The sequence below is a fragment of the Euprymna scolopes genome, chromosome 17 (genome assembly GCF_053919585.1).
Source record: "Euprymna scolopes isolate OS-2025 chromosome 17, ASM5391958v1, whole genome shotgun sequence".
NCBI lineage: Eukaryota > Metazoa > Mollusca > Cephalopoda > Sepiida > Sepiolidae > Euprymna > Euprymna scolopes.
This window is the reverse complement of record NC_136498.1, coordinates 76787260-76805861: the sequence shown is the minus strand read 5'-3', so window position 1 is coordinate 76805861 and position 18602 is coordinate 76787260. Positions and strand designations below refer to the sequence as shown.

General features: G+C 35.0%; 1 protein-coding gene across 2 annotated transcripts in view; it reads right to left on the bottom strand.

The window, feature by feature from the left end:
* Nucleotides 1–18602, bottom strand: part of LOC145296808 (nuclear inhibitor of protein phosphatase 1-like) — a 103167-nt gene that overhangs the window by 40584 nt on the left and 43981 nt on the right. For both annotated transcript variants that reach the window (XM_080142892.1, XM_080142893.1), the window contains 2 exons: nucleotides 7027–7247; nucleotides 5273–5417 (listed from right to left, as the gene is read on the bottom strand). In XM_080142892.1, coding sequence (XP_079999018.1) covers nucleotides 5273–5417; nucleotides 7027–7247 — 366 coding nt within the window. The remainder of the gene's footprint in view (nucleotides 1–5272; nucleotides 5418–7026; nucleotides 7248–18602) is intronic.

Below are 18602 nucleotides of genomic sequence, written 5' to 3'. Positions count from 1 at the left end.
TGTTATCGTCATACCATGATGGGTATGTACATCATAAAATTTTTCAGTATATATATATATATATATATATATATATATATATATATATATATATATATATATATATTTTTTTTTTTTTTCGAATTCCAAATATGAACCAAAATAATTACAAATTTTAGAGAACTTGCACAATATATTTATATTCTGATTGAAATAAGATTATTGATTTAAAAACAGCATGATATAAGGTTTCATTTTTGGTGACTACTGTTTTGAGATGTAAGGGAGAGTGTCACACCTTTTACTGGATTGTTCCACTTACAATTGAACTTTTAAACTGATAAAATCATGAGCAGTCTTTGCTGAGGTGGCCTTATTCTCTCACTGTTTGCGGTATCATACTATGCAGTTTTAAGAAGTCCACCCTACCAGGCTTTACCTTCTCCTTGAAAAAGGATTAGTTTATGACTAATCGTTATTTCCTTCTGGGTGGTATTTACTTATTATGCAGGTAATTTTAGTTTATTCTGAGAAAAAAAAAAAAATCAGCAGCAGCCTTATCAATGTGTAACGCATACCAAAGTTTGAAAATAATTGCATTTTTTTAATTTTTTTTTTAGATCTTATTCACTATAAACAAGGCATATTGCCACTTAGATTATTGGGACCATGCCTACAGGAGCACTATGAAAAGAGTTGTTCTACCCATTTAAGGTACAGTCCTGTGCAGTTCTAGGAGTTCCACTCTCTCAGGTTTTACATTCTCACTTTTTGAGAAAGGTTTAATTTATTGCTAATCACCTGGTGTCCCAAGTGGGGAATGCTGATGAGGCTACCCAGGTAATTTTTGTTCGGCCACATTACTATTCATCTAAAGCACTGACCTTTTAAATCTTACTTTCCTGACCTTGTGGCTACTCTTCCCACCATGTGAGGAAAATAAATAAAACCAATGATCCTCCCCTTGTAATGGCAAAGCTTCAAAGAACCATTTTTTAACCTTTGGTATGATTCTACTGAGGATTGAACCCTATTCACATAACCGTTGAAATTCAATGTAAAAATTTTTTTTAAATCAGTGTTAATCCATAACTCAATGAAAAAAAACAAAAAAAAAAAAAAAAAAATTCTGACGTACCTATTTGTAATAGAAAAAAATATCATACACCAAAAGTTACATAAATTTATCTGGCATTTTTATTTTTATAAAGAAAATCAGTTTTATGCGATTAATGTGAATTTGTAATCCAAGACTCATGTTAAGAAAGGCTTTCTAAAATCTTGCAAAAAAAGCTTGAATTATTTGGAATTATCTCCCCTGTTCTGCAAAATTGCGTTATTTAGCAAATTTTAAAATTTGATTTTCTTTATTAAAATAAAACTAGACCAATTTAGATGATTTTTGATATACAATATTTTCTTTCAATCACGGGTATGTACATCATATTTTTTTTTTTTGGTATTTTTGTTTTTCCATGGAATGAGTGGGGAGTTATGGACTTGCCCTCTAAAATCTATTACATTGTAATGTAAAAAAAACAAAGATAAGCGTTGAAATAGGTTAACTAACAAATGAAATCATCCAACATGGCAAACCAAGCTTTTGTCCAGATACGGAGAAGGGGAGATAACTACGTATGCTCCAAAAGATGCAGCAAAGCATCAGATGGGACAGAACTACAAATCCTAGTAATGATATATTTTTACATTTTCCCCTTCAACAAGTATTAAAAAGATGGGCAGGTGGTAGTTCTCTATCAAGTTACAAAATCTCTGTATTTTGCCGAAACATAACTATATAATAATGTTTTTTTACCTGAAATGTGTGGGTTTAAAAGATCACTAACATAAACAAGGACCTATTTTTTTTTTTGTCAACCTCACCAGGAGCATCAGTTTCCTTTGTTTCAGAGATTAGAGGCCTCTTATTTTCATTAATAGGATTTTCAAAATTATATGTACATGATTTGAACGTATTGTCTGGGTTTATAGATTTGGTACATCTTTTCCACCAATAGTTTTGGAAGCTATATCTCGCAAATTGACTGTTGTTTCAGTGCCTGATTGTAGACACATATGGGCATAAGGTTGATGGTTAAAAGTGAAACATGGGTTACAAAAAGTTTGTGCTTACTTAATTAGATGCAGTTTAGGGAGATGTGTGCAGAAAAGCAGATTTTGTTGGAGTGGCCATGTTGAAAGATACGTACAGGTCTCGGTTTTGTTCAAGATGAAATTGAAGACACGTAAGTAGATTTTCATTTGTATTTGAAGAGTCTGTTATGAGGGTAGCGGATTGCATTAGTTATATGTAGAGTAGTGATTTTGATGATTGGAGTTGTTCTAAAGGAGAGGCGAGAAAAGAGTGGAAAAAAACAGAACATCACCAGCGAAAAGTAGTTACCATTTATGATGATTCCAATGAGTTCATATTCTGGTCTATTAAATTTCATCATCACTTTATTGTGCTCCTTTATGATGTCTTTTCCTATTACCAAGTCCATGAATAGGTTTGTGATTATTATTCAACTACCATGTCAGAATTTGCTTAGATATCAGCTATTGACTCACCAACAATTTCAACATTTATTAGTTTGCCAGAATGATACGTTCTTTTTATTTAGAGATCACAAAAAAATTTCATTTTCTTGTGATACTTACTACAATACTAGAGTCTATCATAGCACTGACTATTGTCATATGTAAGTGTTTTTCTTTTTGTTCTAAAGATCTAGTTATTTTATATGGCTCTGGGATTGTCAAGATGATACCGGCAATAAATGCATCCTCCATATATTGCTTTTTGTTTTCTTCAGCAGTTGTAACATGAAAATTGCAAGTTTTCACTTGTATTTCTGTAGCAGAAATGCATCTATTGTTTGAGCCATTTCAAAGTAATGAGTCAGTGTCTATTATATATAACTAGCCTGGGTTCCCGGCGTTGCCCAGGTGTTTGGAGATGTGTGTTGAGCAAAAGAAAAAAGTGGTAGTAGGCAAACAGGCTTGAACCTGTACCGTGAAGAAGGAAAAGAATGTGAAAAGAAAAACATGACGTATTTGCTGTTGCGTCCATTGCCGGAAGTGACGGAGGTTTAAATTTGAGCTAAACAATCCGAAAAGAGGGGATAACTTTTGAAAATATCGGCAAAAAATCAACTCCTTGCTGTAGAAAAGTGCCCAGTTAAGGGTGAAGGAATTAATGTTTTTGGACAATTTTTCGATATTTGTCATCTAAAGGGTCATGCTTCAAAATGATACTGATCTCATGAAAATCCGTCACCTCTGTCGAAAGTTTTAGGCAGACATACAAACAGATACATACATACATTTAAACAGACAGGTGAGATTTATATTATAGACTAGCGAGGGGTACCCGGCGCTGCCCGGGTGTTTGTAGGTGTGTGTGAAAAAACCCGAAAATGTTAAAAAAAACAGGTGCCTATGAAAAAAAAAAACGAAGCCTTGATGACGCGCAGTTGGAAAATAGTAAAGTGTGAAAAAAAAAACAGGTGCGCATTTTTGATTGACGTGACGGCGATAGGTATTCAGCAGTTAGCATTTTGTGCGCGACAGTTTTGAATGAGGTGAATAAATCGGTTTGTTTGTTTTTAAAAATCCACTCCCTGTTTATTAGGGGGAGTGTCTCGTCTCGAAATGAAAGCTGAATGATATGACGAAGTCGACATTGAACAAAGCTGAATGATATGACGAAGTCGACATTGAACAAACGTTACTTAGCTCTCTAGAGACCACTGGCTTTCGGCCATTGATTATAGTAGAGTTTCACTTTTTGTTTATAACGAAAACCGAATGTAACGCATGCTGATGCGGGAAATGTAGAATAATTAACGTTTGAAAGTCAATAAAATTAAATAGACAGGCGAGCTCCGTGGTTAAGTGTGAGATATTACAATTTATAGATGATATAAAAAGTTTTAAGAAGTTGCGAAGTGAGCGAGCGCTTCTCTGAAAGAAGCCTTTTGTGGACATTGAGGAAAAGCGTACATACATATACATTTTCGCTTTTATATATATAGATGTTTATCAAATTTTATGTATGTAAGCAATGTTGTGAGCTTTCATGGCAGAATTACAACAACCTGCATCTCCTCATTGGCACAGTCTATGCAGATTTGAGAAAGGAAGTTGCCAGCTGAGTAGAGATCACAAAGGCTACCAGTGACGAACACCATCTCATTCGTGGATGTGAGGCAAGGGGAAGCTTTCTCAACCATGTCAAACGCTTCACAACATTTTAGGAAGAGACCAGATTACAATTGTAGATTAGATGGCTAGAGAACACAGCACTCACCCTCTACAAATTCAGTCACCCGAGAATGGGAATTGATACGACAAAACTAGGCTATAAAACTGACCTAGCCATCTACAAATGTGAAGATGATCATATAATGCAGCACTGCTTTATCTGTCCTCTACTGCTCAACCAGTGCAACTTGAAAGATGTTGCAGCTCCGATGGGAAGTTAAGAATAAAGTTATATGAAATATATAACCTATTGGTCTTTGGTTTCCTTTGGAGGGAAATGAACTTGAATAATAAGAAACAAAGGCAGAATGGAGAGAGGTATGTTCTTTGCATGTGTGCTACACATCATGTTAACAAACTGCTTTATTATATGTGAAACACCCACACATAAATGCAACACTAGAAGAACATTTTAACCACTAGACGTTACACACTGTCTATATCACAATATTAAAGAGACATCTGTTATATAAACTGTTTACATGCACTCATTCCACTATATAGGAACGGGCTGAAGGAACAAGGATGATAAAACCAAATTGAAACTTGTGAGATTTTAGAAAGTGATTTTTAACAGGAGGGGGGGGGGGCATAAAAAAAAACCAAATTGACTTAAAAATGATTTTCTTTATAAAAAATAAAACTACTTGATCAATTTAAATGATTTTTGGAATACAATATTTTCTTTCCATCATATGTATGTAAATCATACAAATTTTCTTCTTTTTTTTTTAATATTGAGAAATTCTAAACAAACACCGTATTATTTATCGTTGGAATAGGTTTTAACTTGCAAACAAATACACTCATGAAATCAATATCATAAATCAAAATAATTAAACACCTTTTTTATCATTTTTGACCATTAAAGAAAGATAAAAATGATAGAGAAATACTTGTTAGTTTATTTTTTTTTTTTATTATTATTATTTTATTATTTTTTGTTATTATAGATAGAAGATAGTACTTTGAAACAATTTAAACAATATTTTGAAGTGAAGTAATTTGAAAAGTATTTTGAACATACCTGGATTGATAACCTCATCTTCATCTCTAAATATAACATGTATACTTTTTCGTTTTCTCTTCAGAGGATTTGCTACACCGTGGTCAGGAATATCTACAAGGGAAGCTATTCTTCGATTGTGAGCTGTGTTGAATTCAGTCAAGTTCTGAAAAGTTAAGGGAAATTACAATTAGTAACAAACTAGCAAGAATTTGCGGTGTTGTCCAGGTAAATCTAACAGACAATTTCTAAAGAAAGCTCTATTATAAAAACAAATTGACTAATTAAAATAAGATATTTATGCTGATAGAATTCTATGTTGTTAATCACTGCCATTTCTTTACTACACAATCCAACATCTTACTTAGATTTGAAGTTTCTTCCCGGTGCAATCAAATCTCTCTTGAGTTTTCCAGTTCATTTTTTTTTGTTTCATCAGGGGGTTCCTTGGAGGATTTGGTTGGCAATTTTCTCTGGAGCCAATCTTAGGGTATGTCTGAGCCAACCTAAATATTGTATGTGAGAAAACGATATTGTTTTTGCACCAACCTAATAATATTGACAAAACTATTATAAGTATTGAGGGAAAATAGCATAGTAAAATTACAAATGAATAACCACAAACATAAATTATAGACTATTTTAAAAGAAGTTATACAAATTAGACAGCTATATGAATGTCTTTTGACTGTACTATATATATATATATATATATATATATATATATATATATATATATATATATATATACATACACACACACACATACATACATACATACATACATACATATATATATCGATATATACCGTACTAGCAAAGATACCCGCGCTTCATACAGGACTTTGCAGTAAGTAGATCTTGTAAGAGCAATTATTTTTTAAGGTGTTTAAAAAAATTTTTAACTACCTTCTGAAGTGGCTGAAATCCAACAATGAACTTTAAAGCAAATAGATTATATCAAAGATGACACTGATATTGTTACACATAAAAATTGAAACAATTACAAAGAATCACAATAATTAACATTTGTTTAATTAGTTGAGGGGAGGAGGGGGTGGAAGAGGGTGATCTGATTCAAATTCACAAAGAAGTTGGTCGGCACCATGGTGACAGCTCCCGGAATGTTGCCGAACTCCAACTTTGTGTGCACCATCCCTAGATAGCGGAGTTTAGGAAGAGCCACACTAAATATGATCTTGAAAAATGGTTTGCACCATTCCCAGGTCGGAAACCATCATCATGCCAGGTTTACTCATGATCGGTCCAGTGGTGTGAGCTGTAGGAGAATATATATATGCATAGGCTATGACCATGACCTTAACCTTGAAAAATAGTGTGCACCATCCTTAGGTAGGGGGAACCATTATCATCCTAGGTTTGGTCATGATCGGTCCAGTGGTGTGGGCTATAGGAGAGTTGTACACACACACACACACGAACGCTACTACTTTATATATATAGATTTTAAAATGTTGGTTAAAGATACATACCCACATATATACAAATTCATGAGAAATATAATATAGCATTTGTTATAAAAATAAAATAAAATTCAAAATTTTCAATGAAAGAAAATCATTTTTCACAATTTTTTATATGTTAACTTACATTTTTTTTAGGTGTACAATACACAAGAAATTGATTTTCACAATTGACCGCTAATTGCGGAAGACATTCTTAGCTGAATATGACAAATTTTGGTTATTATGCCATTCTACTGTTAATGTTATTGCTTAAATGAAAACTAATATAAAAGAGATTAGTTCACTTACATCTAATTCTGTCTCTGATTCTGGAAGTCCCAAGAGGCCGCCTTCAATATCATCATTTCTCTTCTCGAGTTCTTCAGAACCACCAAGATTACTGACAGGCTGCGGACGTTCTCTGATCATGTATATTCGTGTTGAGGCACCAAAGTGTATTTCGCTATCGATGGGAACTTGTTGAGGTTTTTTTGATTCGAGTCGAATATGACCAATATATGTGCCATGAGCTAAAAAATAAATAAAAAGAATATTACAGGGTTTAAACATCAAGATTTTTTTTATTATAAGGATATACTTATATAATTAATATAATTTTCTAAGTGATATTGATTCTACAAAAACTAATTTTATTATTTTCAGACTATGGATGATAAACTTTACATACCAAAAATGTATATAATACTAACACACTAACATTCTTGTTTGTTTAGTTGTTTGCATATTGAATGTTTTAGATGGTGAAATAAGTGATGGGAGGAGGGGAATAGAGGGGTTAAGAGAGAACAAACAATTTCATCTACAAAACAAGCAAACTACATACCATGAATACATACTTGAAGATATAACAAACTTCAATCATATTATTTGGATTCATCGGACGACTGGTGTCATGTTGGGTGTGATTTTCACAACATTTCAGTCGATATAACCTCCAACCTTCTCCAGGTGTATCTTGTCAAACTTGGGAATGTTTCTGTTGAACTCGGAAATTTGGACGGAATTTTAAGCAGAATCCTTTTACTTCACAGGGGTAGCGTGTTCTTGTTTCATCAGCCATGACTGGATAGAGGTCCTAAGTAATTCGCAGTTGTATTTTTCGGTTGCCCACACTGAGAATTGAACCTTCAACCTTCAGGAGAATATCACTTTTTACAACTGATTCCCAAGTTCGACAGAAACAAACACCAATTGATTCCCAAGTTCGACAAGATACACCTGAAGAAGGTCGGAGGTTATACTGACTGAAATGTTATGAAAATCACACTCAAGATGAGAACAGTAGTCTGATGAATCCAAATAATATGAATAACCAATCCTCATCTCAAAAACTTAGAAACGTAAAAGAACTTTAAGCACAAAAACTTTTACCAAAATGACTGGATTCTACATTAAATCCAAAAGGGTTGATATGCCATAAAAAACAACCAAACCAAACCTATTTTAAATAAAATTTTCCGTTCACTACAAATTCTAACCTTAAGTGGATATTTCAATTGTAACTTCATTTGTACACACCTAGATCCAAATCGTTTCACTATTTTTTTGTTTCCTCTATTAATAAAATAGAGATGATTATTGCCTCTATAAAAAACATAGGATTACAAACACAGACATTACACATGGATCTAAAATGATTATACTACCTGCCAATACCTGATGCCCGTTTTCCAGTAATTAGAATTCAATTTCACTCATTTTTCTAATATCCTAAATTATTATTTGAAATATCAAAAGAGTCATCATTTGAGAAGGTAAAGGTTGATTTCACATTGTTTAAAATATCTACTCTAACACTCCCAGGCATCACCAGGAACTTTGCTACATTAGCTTCATTATCAGGATTAAACCGTTAGGGTTTATCTTTTTCCTCATACTTGGAATATTTACCCATTATGCTTCTTATGCATAAAAACTAACCGCTTCCTTATGCTACTATTATTAAATTCCAGGTAATTTGATTGGCTGTTCCAGATCTGTACCCAATTATGGGGATATCCTTTTTGAACGTTTACCCACACCATTGGACAACAAAACAACCTGGTGTCTGTTAATACTTTGTCATAAAAATAATACCTTTCGCTTATATCATTTAATATTTACATGTATTGCATACTGAATGTAAATTTTATTTGAACGAACACCAAACAACCTTAAAATATTTTTTTTTTACATAGAGGTCACCACTTATCAAGGCTCGGAGGCCACTCGAGGATAAGGGTTACTGAGTGTACTGTAGTCAGTGGGATAATATAGTAATCATTAGTAGTGGAAATTTGATAAATTGGATTACTTAAGGAGACAGTTCATCAAGAATTTGTTTACGTTGGACTTGAAGACAACCAAATTGTAGTCAGATAGAAAACAGAACAGAGAGAGTTTCACAGGCATGCAGTTTAAGAAAAAAAGCTTTGTTTATGGAATCTACATTTTGGTTTAGGCACAGATAAAGAGTGGGGAAAATTATTGACAGTGGTTTCAGCTAAACGAGTGTTTTCCGTGGAAGTTTGGTGAGTGGGGAACATAGACTGGAACTCAGACAAGCACTTGCCATGGAAATAATGATAATGTACAGACAAGCTCGCAACGTCTCTTCTGTGGGAAAGAGGTTACAGGGAAGAGAAAAGGGCACCCCCCCTCCACTAGGCTACGAAGTCTATTTTGAACTCTGTCAAGGCAGGATAAGCTACTTCTAGTAGCTCCTGCCCAGATGTGGCAACAGTACTCCATCCTTGGATGTACTTGACTTTTATATAGATAGAGAATGAATCAGCAGTGAGATATCTACTTGAGCGGTAGAAGGATCCCACCATTTTTCCAGCGACCTTGGCAACAGACTAGATGTACGTGTTCCATTTCATATCAGGAGTAAAGCTCAACATTAATAGCAAACCGCCTTCAACGACAGTGAGCAAATCTACTATTCTGAAATACATTCTGAAAAAACTAACACTGTATGATGATTCTGCTTATGATTCTTAAGAAACAACCACCTCCTCCACCTTTTTCTTCTTTTTTTATAAAGCATGTTGAGTTAGAACGAAAAAAAAAAATGGTTAACTTATTACAGTCATAGTCAAGTTTCCATATCCAATAAATCACAGCTCAGGTGAAAATATGTTGATTTTTGAGCAAGTACTGAGACTCAACTATCGACTAATTGCGACTACCATTTTTTATTTCATTCTAACTTGACAGGCTTTACACTAGTTGTATTTTTATATAACAAACAAATCGAACATAAGTTAAAACACAAAAACTTATTCAAGTAGAAGAGTAACTTGGCTTGCCTTTGGTAACATTTATTTGTTGTATTTTATATTTTTCACATTTTTGTTTTGTTGGTTATTCTAATGAATGCCCATTACATTTTACATTTGCCAGATTTTTTATGAATCAGCTTAGAATAAAACATTGCACTAACAATTGCAGTTATTACATTATGGTGAGGGGGGGGTATAGACAATCACTTCCTTACATTTCATTCTTGAATGGATAAAACATTTCCTATTTCGGTCACCTAAATTTTTACTATTGTACATTGCAATTAAAGTAGTTTAAAATAAATTTTTAAATTTCGGTCAATTCTATTTTTAGTTTGGAACATATTGCAGATTTTTCTTTATTTCAAACAATAACCATTAGTCATTGATAATTAGGGCTATGACAACAGCATATTATTTTCCTTGTTTTGATTCTCAGGTATATATCCATTGATATCATATGTTTTTAGGTAGAGTGATGTGGTTCTCGCTTGATTAATTGTGTCTGTGTCGGATATATACTCGAGAGTCAAAACAATGAAAAGAATATGCTGTTGTCATAGCTTTATTGATAATTAAAAAAATTGAAATAAAATAAAGCCTATTTAAATGGTCGCTTAAATGTTTACTTTAGTACATACTAGCATTTCAGCCTGGCGTTGCCCAGGTGTTTGGAGGTGTATGTGGAGCAAAAAAAAAAAAAAAAGTGGTAGTAGGAAGGCAGGCTCGAACCAGTACTGCGAAGGAGGAAAAGAACGGGAAAAAAACCTGATGCCTTTGCTGTTATGACCACCGCTAAACCGGAAGTGACGTAGGTTTAAATTAAGGCTAGACAATCGAAAAGATGACTTTTGAAAATATCAGTGAAAAAAGCGACCCCTCCCTGTAGAAAAGTGGCCAGTTGAGGGTGAAGAAATTAATGTTTTTAGCCAATTTTTTGGTATTTGTCAAGCTTCAAAACTAGACTGATCTTGTGAAAATTCGTCGCCTCTGTCGAAAGTTTTAGGCAGACATGCAAACATACATACATTTATATATTAGTAGCTCAAATTTTTTACCCAAACCGATTAAAAAGGTTGCCTTATCTCTGAATACCCTTTATGTAAAATTTCAAATGTTTAGACCAGAAATTGTCTGAGTAATTTGATAGAGACTGCAGAGGTAAAAATTTTTTTAACTTTGACCCCTATTATGACCTCTTAACATTTATTGTTTTGGGCTCAAATCAAGTTATTAAGTTAGATCCATGTCCAAGGAACCTATATCTAAAATTTCAAGTGTTTAGACCCAAAATTGGCGGAGGATTTAGTAGAGTTCTCAAAGGTCAAATCATTGAACTTTGACCCCTTAACAGCCAAATTTCTGTCCTAAAATGGATTACAAAGATTTTTCCCAAATCTCACTACCCTGTATATTAAATTTCGAGTCTGTAGACTGAAAATTGACAGAGATATTATGTAGAGAAATGTACACAGACACACAGACACTTTCACTTTTATAGATATATAGATATCATATTATGTTACAGCTTTTCCTTAACTTCATACCAGCACCATTATTCAAAAAAAGGTGATCTCATAATAGTCATAGTCAACATTTGATATGCAATGTCACAAACCATACGAAAATATAATGTTCTACAAGTATTTTGTTTAATGTTCAATTTTGGAGTGATTATTGAGGCTTGACTATAGATCTATTAAAACCACATATTTTATTTCGTTCTAACACAATAGGCTTTACACTCCTTTTTATTTTTAAGTAAAACCAATCGGAACATAAGTTAAGCCACAAAGAACCAAGTCAAATAGGTAGAAGATAAACTTAGCTTGCCTTTGGTAACATTTATTTGCTGTATATATTTTTTTAAACTTTTATTTTGTTTTGTTGGCTATTCTATTAAAGGCCTTACATTGTCTGGGTTTTTTATGAATCAGTTTAGAATAAAAAATCACACCAACAATTGCATTTATTACGTTATGATGTGGGGGAAGCATATTCTATGATTTACTTTCATTTTTTTTTTTAAACTGATAAAACTTTTCCTATTTCAGTCTCCTAAATTTTTAGTATTGTACATCACAATTTATTTTTTTTTTATTGCATTTCCACCCCCAAATAAGGTACAATGGCACTTTGATATAGGGGCTACTATTTGGGACATGTTTGCAAGGATACTATGTAGGGAGTTGAGCAGCAAGATGTCGGTTTACATTACACTTGAACTTCTGTATGTCAGTACAGTCAGGAAAGTAGGAACCTGGAAGGGAATTCCAAAGTCTAGCAGTTCTGTGGTAAAAACTATTAGCTATTAGAGTAGAAAGCTTTCTGGCATCTAGGAATCTCTATTGTATAGGGGTGGGATTTCGCTGCTTGTCGGGTTTGTCAGGGGTATTTACGTTGAGGGGAGTGCAAGGGCTTGTAATTCGTCAGAGCATCTACCTTTATGATACTTGTAAAACATACAGAGGGATGCATCATTTCGTTGATGGGAGAGAGGCTGAAGCTAGCTGATAGTTTGGGACCTATTAATGTTATATAGTTATTATTATTATTAGACGAAAGTACCTCTTGTGCGTGTATGTTACGTGAGTTCTTATTAGTAAAGATACGAGTCTTAAGTGTTCATGCTTAGTAAGAGATATTCAAAGGTCCATGTGTGTGATCATGTTGTGAGATATGGAGACATTAACATTAACATTGTTAGAGAAGAGATGTGGACATTAACACGTAGATATAAAGAGAGAGAGTGAGTGTACATATAAATAAACTTTGAGAGGTGATTCGCTATCTAGATAGACAGACCGATAATTGAGAGGTTTGCATTTATGCCGATGGATTGACAGGTTGGCATTTATGCTTTGACAGTTCGTATGAACAGGAGTGTTTGTATAACATAAATAGACACATTTACTTTCTAACACATATATTTTTTAGATGATGAATTTCAAATAGTTTGTACACATAAATAGACAATACCTTTTTCATGTAATGATGGACACAGGAGACTGCAGTTAATAAAACACATTGAACCTTTATTCTTCCCTGACCGGTTGGGGCTTTGCGTCCAAGAATTCAAAGCTTCACATATTAAGTTTCAAAGTGACCGTCTCGCTTCCTAGACGTTTGAATTCCAAACACCAGACTATCGTCTGTCGTTCTCAAACTCCCTCTGAGTTTCTCACTCTAACTAACTAACTAACTCTCACTTCCTATATTGAGAAATCCATGCATGTCTGGCCACATGATCACAATTCACGTGCCATCAACATGCGCGAGTCGCACATTTCCGAACATTCTGATTTCTCAATAACCTATTTTTTCTTTGTTGTTTTCACAAAGGAATTCAACCTACATATCTAATTTATTTAACCATATTTTATTATCCACATTCTTTTAACAATGAATAGTTTATTTATTATTTATTTCATCAGAATTAACAATTTACTGGACATTCCATTTAAACCTATTGTTCTTTAAAACCTATTTCCAGGGTTTGATTTCTGTTTCCTCTCATTTTATTTTAATTTTAAGTAGATCTATTTTTATACTTACATGAAAAGGGGACAGCCCTTATCATGTAACATTAAGTTGGTGGCTCTCATTTGAAGCCTGTCTAGGAGTGAGAGACTAATAGCAGATGCACCAGCCCAAATGTGACAATAATACTCCATACATGGGCGATTGATGGCCTTGTAAAGGTACAAGATACTTTCAGGCTAAGTAAATTTTTAACACGGTAGAGATAGCCCATCTTCCTCGCAGCAGCCTCAGCGATGCCCTCAATGTATCGGTTTCAACTCATGTTCCCTGTGAATGTTAAACCGAGGAGTTTGAACGAAGTACTTTCAGGTAATGTCTCATTAGCCATAGCTATCAGTGATTGAAAAGGTTTCTTGTAATTATTAAAGGAAACGCGCTTAGTCTTGGCAGCATTGAACATTTCCATCCATTTTTGTCTCCATTCCACTACAGACTTGAGGTCTTCCTCTAGGGTTTCCGCCATTGCCTTGGATATGTGCTCATTCGTTTTCCCCATGTGCTTGTTATAGAACATGGTGTTATCAGCAAATATACCCATCTCAGAAACAATTTTATTAGGAACGTCATTTATGAATATCAGGAATAATAAAAGTCCAAGCATCGACCCTTAAAGTACACTCACATTTATATCATATTGTTTAGATGTACGACCATCAAGGACAACCTGGATTCTCCCCTTATGTAAGAAGGATTTAATTATATCAAGTATTTGTCCAGTAATACCACATGATCTGAATAGTTCAAAGTGGCAGTTATAGCACGTTCCCACACGGGAGTTCTATAGCAAGCTCCACTTTCCCCAATGGTTTACTTCTGCTTGTGCAGCTACCATTGCTCAAAGGCAGCATGCATACCACAGATTTATCTGACATAAGTCCAGTACAAACAGACAAAGAAGCTAGAAGTAATTGTAAGAAAGAAATAGCGACAGTTAAGAGAGAATACACTTAAACCACCAGAAAACGCATTGAAGTGCAGAAATTAGGAACTCATGATTTCTGGAAAATCTACAACAATGTAGTAAATAATGGGTAATCAACAATCCCTCCACTATCAATAATCATGAAGTTGCTTGCACGGCAACCGAGAAGCCTAACATGCTTGCCAGTTGGTTTGCTTAAAAACCTCCAGCAAACCATTCCTTCCCTAATTTTCCTTTGCAGATAGAAACCACACTAGATTATCTGAAAATCACCCCTTCTCAAGTGCATGATATAAAAAAACGTAGACATCTCAACACAAGATTAAGCAATGAAATTTGCTATATAAGTGTATTTTTGTACAAGGAATCGGAATATGCTACTGAAAATCTCCAGAAATTAATGGTTTCCAAATAATCTGCAGTAAAGTAAATAATGGAAACACCTTGAGAATTTTGCATCAATTTAAAATACCTATATAAATTGAAAACATGACAAAAATGTTGGTTTCATGTTTTTGTTTATCGTTATTGTCCTGAATTAATTGGGGTTTTTTTTTCTAGATAGTGCATGAAGAAAAATTAAAATGACATGTCTATCAGATTTCCAGAGTATTGGTGATCATATAGTAGGTGCTCCTGTAATCGAAGCAGCTGAGATGGTGGCCGTATCAAGAAAAACTGTCTCAAAGGTGATGACAGCTTATGAAAAAGAATGGAAAATATCCAAACAAAATTCTGGAAGAAATACAAAGATGCCTGAAAGAGATCATAGAGCCCCTGTAAAGATTGTGAAGAAATAGCACAAAACCATCGCACCCAGGGTTGCGGAGTCGGATGGTGAAAGTCTGACTCCGACTCCAACTCCTTGAATTCCTAAAATGTTGACTCCGACTCAGACTCCTTTGATATCTTAGACTCCGACTCCGAACTTCTTAACCACTATGTGGAAATCTATTCTGCAGATCCATATACCAGCCTCCCACACCTATTCAGCATTTTATAATTACTTTTCATGTATATCATTTTTTATATTTAACATTCATTGTATGATAAATATACTCACATATACACTCTACCAGCTTTATTTATTTATTTATTTAACGTTAACTCATAACAAGGCATATCACTACTTGGATGAAAACGGCTACTTTTTGAGACCATGTCTAGGAAAGATTAGCAAGATGTCGGTTTATGTTACATTTAAACTTCTGCATATCAGTACAAGCAGGTAGCAGGAAGGGAATTCCAAAGTCCAGCTGTTCAAGGGAAGAAACTATTAGAATAGAAAGCTTTTTGGCATCTAGGGACCTCAACTGTGAAAGTGTGAGATCTTATTGCTGAACGGGTTTGTCGGGGATATGTACGGGGTACAAGTGCAACGAGTTCATCAGAACACATTCCATTAAAACATGCACAGAGATGCAACATTGTTACGATAAGACAAGAGCTGGAGTTTAGTTGATAAAGTGGGACCGATTAGATTGACAACTCTTTTTTGGAACCTATACAAGATGGAGAGGCTAGTGGTAGATGCACCAGCCCAGATGTTGCAACAACACTCCATGCATGAGCATAGAGGTACGGGATACCCTCAGGTGTGAGTAGTCTTTTAGCTTGATAGAGGGAACCCACCAGCTTTGCAGCAGTCTTTGCAATGTCCGCTATGTATTTGTTCGATTTCAAATTGCCACAAAGTAAAATATGGTAAAATAGTCCCAAAAAAGGAGTTTAAAGATAGAATTCTCAGGTAGGGTGTTTTTTTTCATCAATATAAGCAGTTTGAGAGGTATCTTGTAATTGTTAAAGGAGAGTAGCTTAGTTTTCCTAGCATTAAATATTACCATCCATTTGCGTCCCCATTCAACTATGGTCTGAAGGTCATTTTCTAATGATTTTTCCATTGTCTTAGATTTATTTACATCTTTTCTTCCCTAATGCAGGTTATAGAGCATTGTATCATCAGCAAATATACCCATCTCGGACACAATATTATCAGGGAGGTCGTTTTTGAATATCAGGAATAATAATGGTCCAAGGATCAACCTCTGGGACACTCCCGCATTAACGTTATGCTGCTTGGATGTATGTCCATCAGCAACCTGTGTGCTTTTATTGTCTAAGATGGATCTAATTATATTTAGTATACGTCCAGTTATAACGTATGATTTTCATTAGCAGCCCTTTGTGCCAGACTTTGTCAAAGGACTTCGATGTATCATGTATCGCAGACATGAGAAGGGGTGATTTTTACATCATCTAATGTGGCTTTAGTCCTCATAGAGAAATTTGGGAGGGAGTTGTTTGTTGGCTCTAAGGTGGAGTTAGAGGCAATTGCCAGGAAAGCAGTTCCGCCTTTTCCGTTATCGTGCATGCAACCTTCTGGTTGTTGCTCAGTAAAGGAATTACTGATTGTCCTTTATTCACTACACTAGTATAGATTTTTCAGAAATGACGAGTCTTTATCTTTGGCGATTCTATGCGTTCCCTGGTTATTTCAGCATGCTTTCTTTTGACTGTCGCTATTTCTCTCTTACAATGATTTCTAGCATTTACGAATTTTGCCTATTTGTATTTGACTTATGACGTACAAAACGGCGGAATGCATGCTGTCTTTGTGCCATAGCAGCTGTACAATCTGTAGTGAACCATGGAGGTGAGTGGGGCTTGCTATAATACTTCCGTGTGGGAACATATGCTTCAATTCCCGCTTTGTACCATTCAGTTGTCTCATTGGCACTCTGTTCAGCAGGAAGAGAGAAAATATCAGTCCATGGGCCATCTCGGATGCGTTCTCTAATGGTTTCTCAGTAAGCCCTGTTGTAGTATCTTTTGGTTTTGAGCAATGATTCCTCACCTTGAGGTTGGGATTTAAATGTGATGTCAACTGATACCACTAGGTGGTCTGCGTTTCCAAGTGGACTGTGGGCATTAGTCATACAATCCTCAGGTACTGTGGTGAGGAATAGGTCTAGAAATGAAACCTGCTGAGGTTCACAATCTGGTAGGCCAGTTGGAAACATTACTGTCTATGTGAGGGAATGGACTATAGAGAAGCTATTAGTGGAGCGTCCAGCTGAATCTGTGTAACCTGAGAAACTAAGCCAATTTTTATGGTGGACATTAAAGTCACCAAACGCATGTATTTGACCGTTACTATCCAAGGAGAGTGCTGCATCTATACTATCAAAGACATGATCGATTAGGGTACAATCCTGACTTGATGAAAAAACAACAGAGAAAATATAAGTACTAACGCAGTGATGAAATGTTAGTCGAAAGCACATAAAGCCTGGTCATCAGATTCAAGATTTTTCTCTCTAGTTTAAGGGAGGGTGCTACAAACATAGACTAAGTACGTGCATACATCTATCCGAGTCCGTACGGTAAAGAGGGAGGTATCCTGTAATGTTAAGTAGTTGGAGGGGATTGAAGAGTGTAAGTTTATTTCACTTAATACTAAGATATCCGGGGAGTTTACTAAAAGGTAAGAGTCTACATCATCTATATTACCTCTAAGTCCACGGATATTTGTGAAAGCGAACCTCCAGAGTGGAGTCGAATTGGTTTTCTTCTTTTTTTTTTTTTTCTTTTTTTTTTTACATGGTGGTCACCACTTATCAAGGCCCAGAAGCTACTCAGGGATAAGGGTTATTACATGTACAATAATCAATGGGATAGTATCGTAGTAATCGTTAGTATTTGAGATTTGATAAGGTGTCTTACTTAAGGGGGCGGTTCATCAGGAATTTGTTTATGTTGGACTTGAAGACATCCAAGTTGTAGTCAGGTGGGAAACAGACAAACGGAAGAAAGTTCTACAGGCGTGCACTTCTAAGAAAGAAGCTTTGTTCATGGAATCTACGTTTTGATTTAGGCACAGATAAAGAGTGGGGCAAATTATTGACAGTGGTTTCAGCTAGGCGGGTGTTTATCGTGAAAGATTGGCGAGGGGGGACTAGAGATTGGAGCTTAGACGAGCACTTGCTATGCAAGTAACGATAAAACAAAGACAGGCTCACAACGTCTCTTTTGTGAGAGAGAGGTTGCAGGGAAGAGAAAAGGGCATCCCCCACTAAGCCACAAAGTCTACTTGTACTCTGTCAAAGCAGGATAGGCTGTTTTTAGCAGCTCCTGCC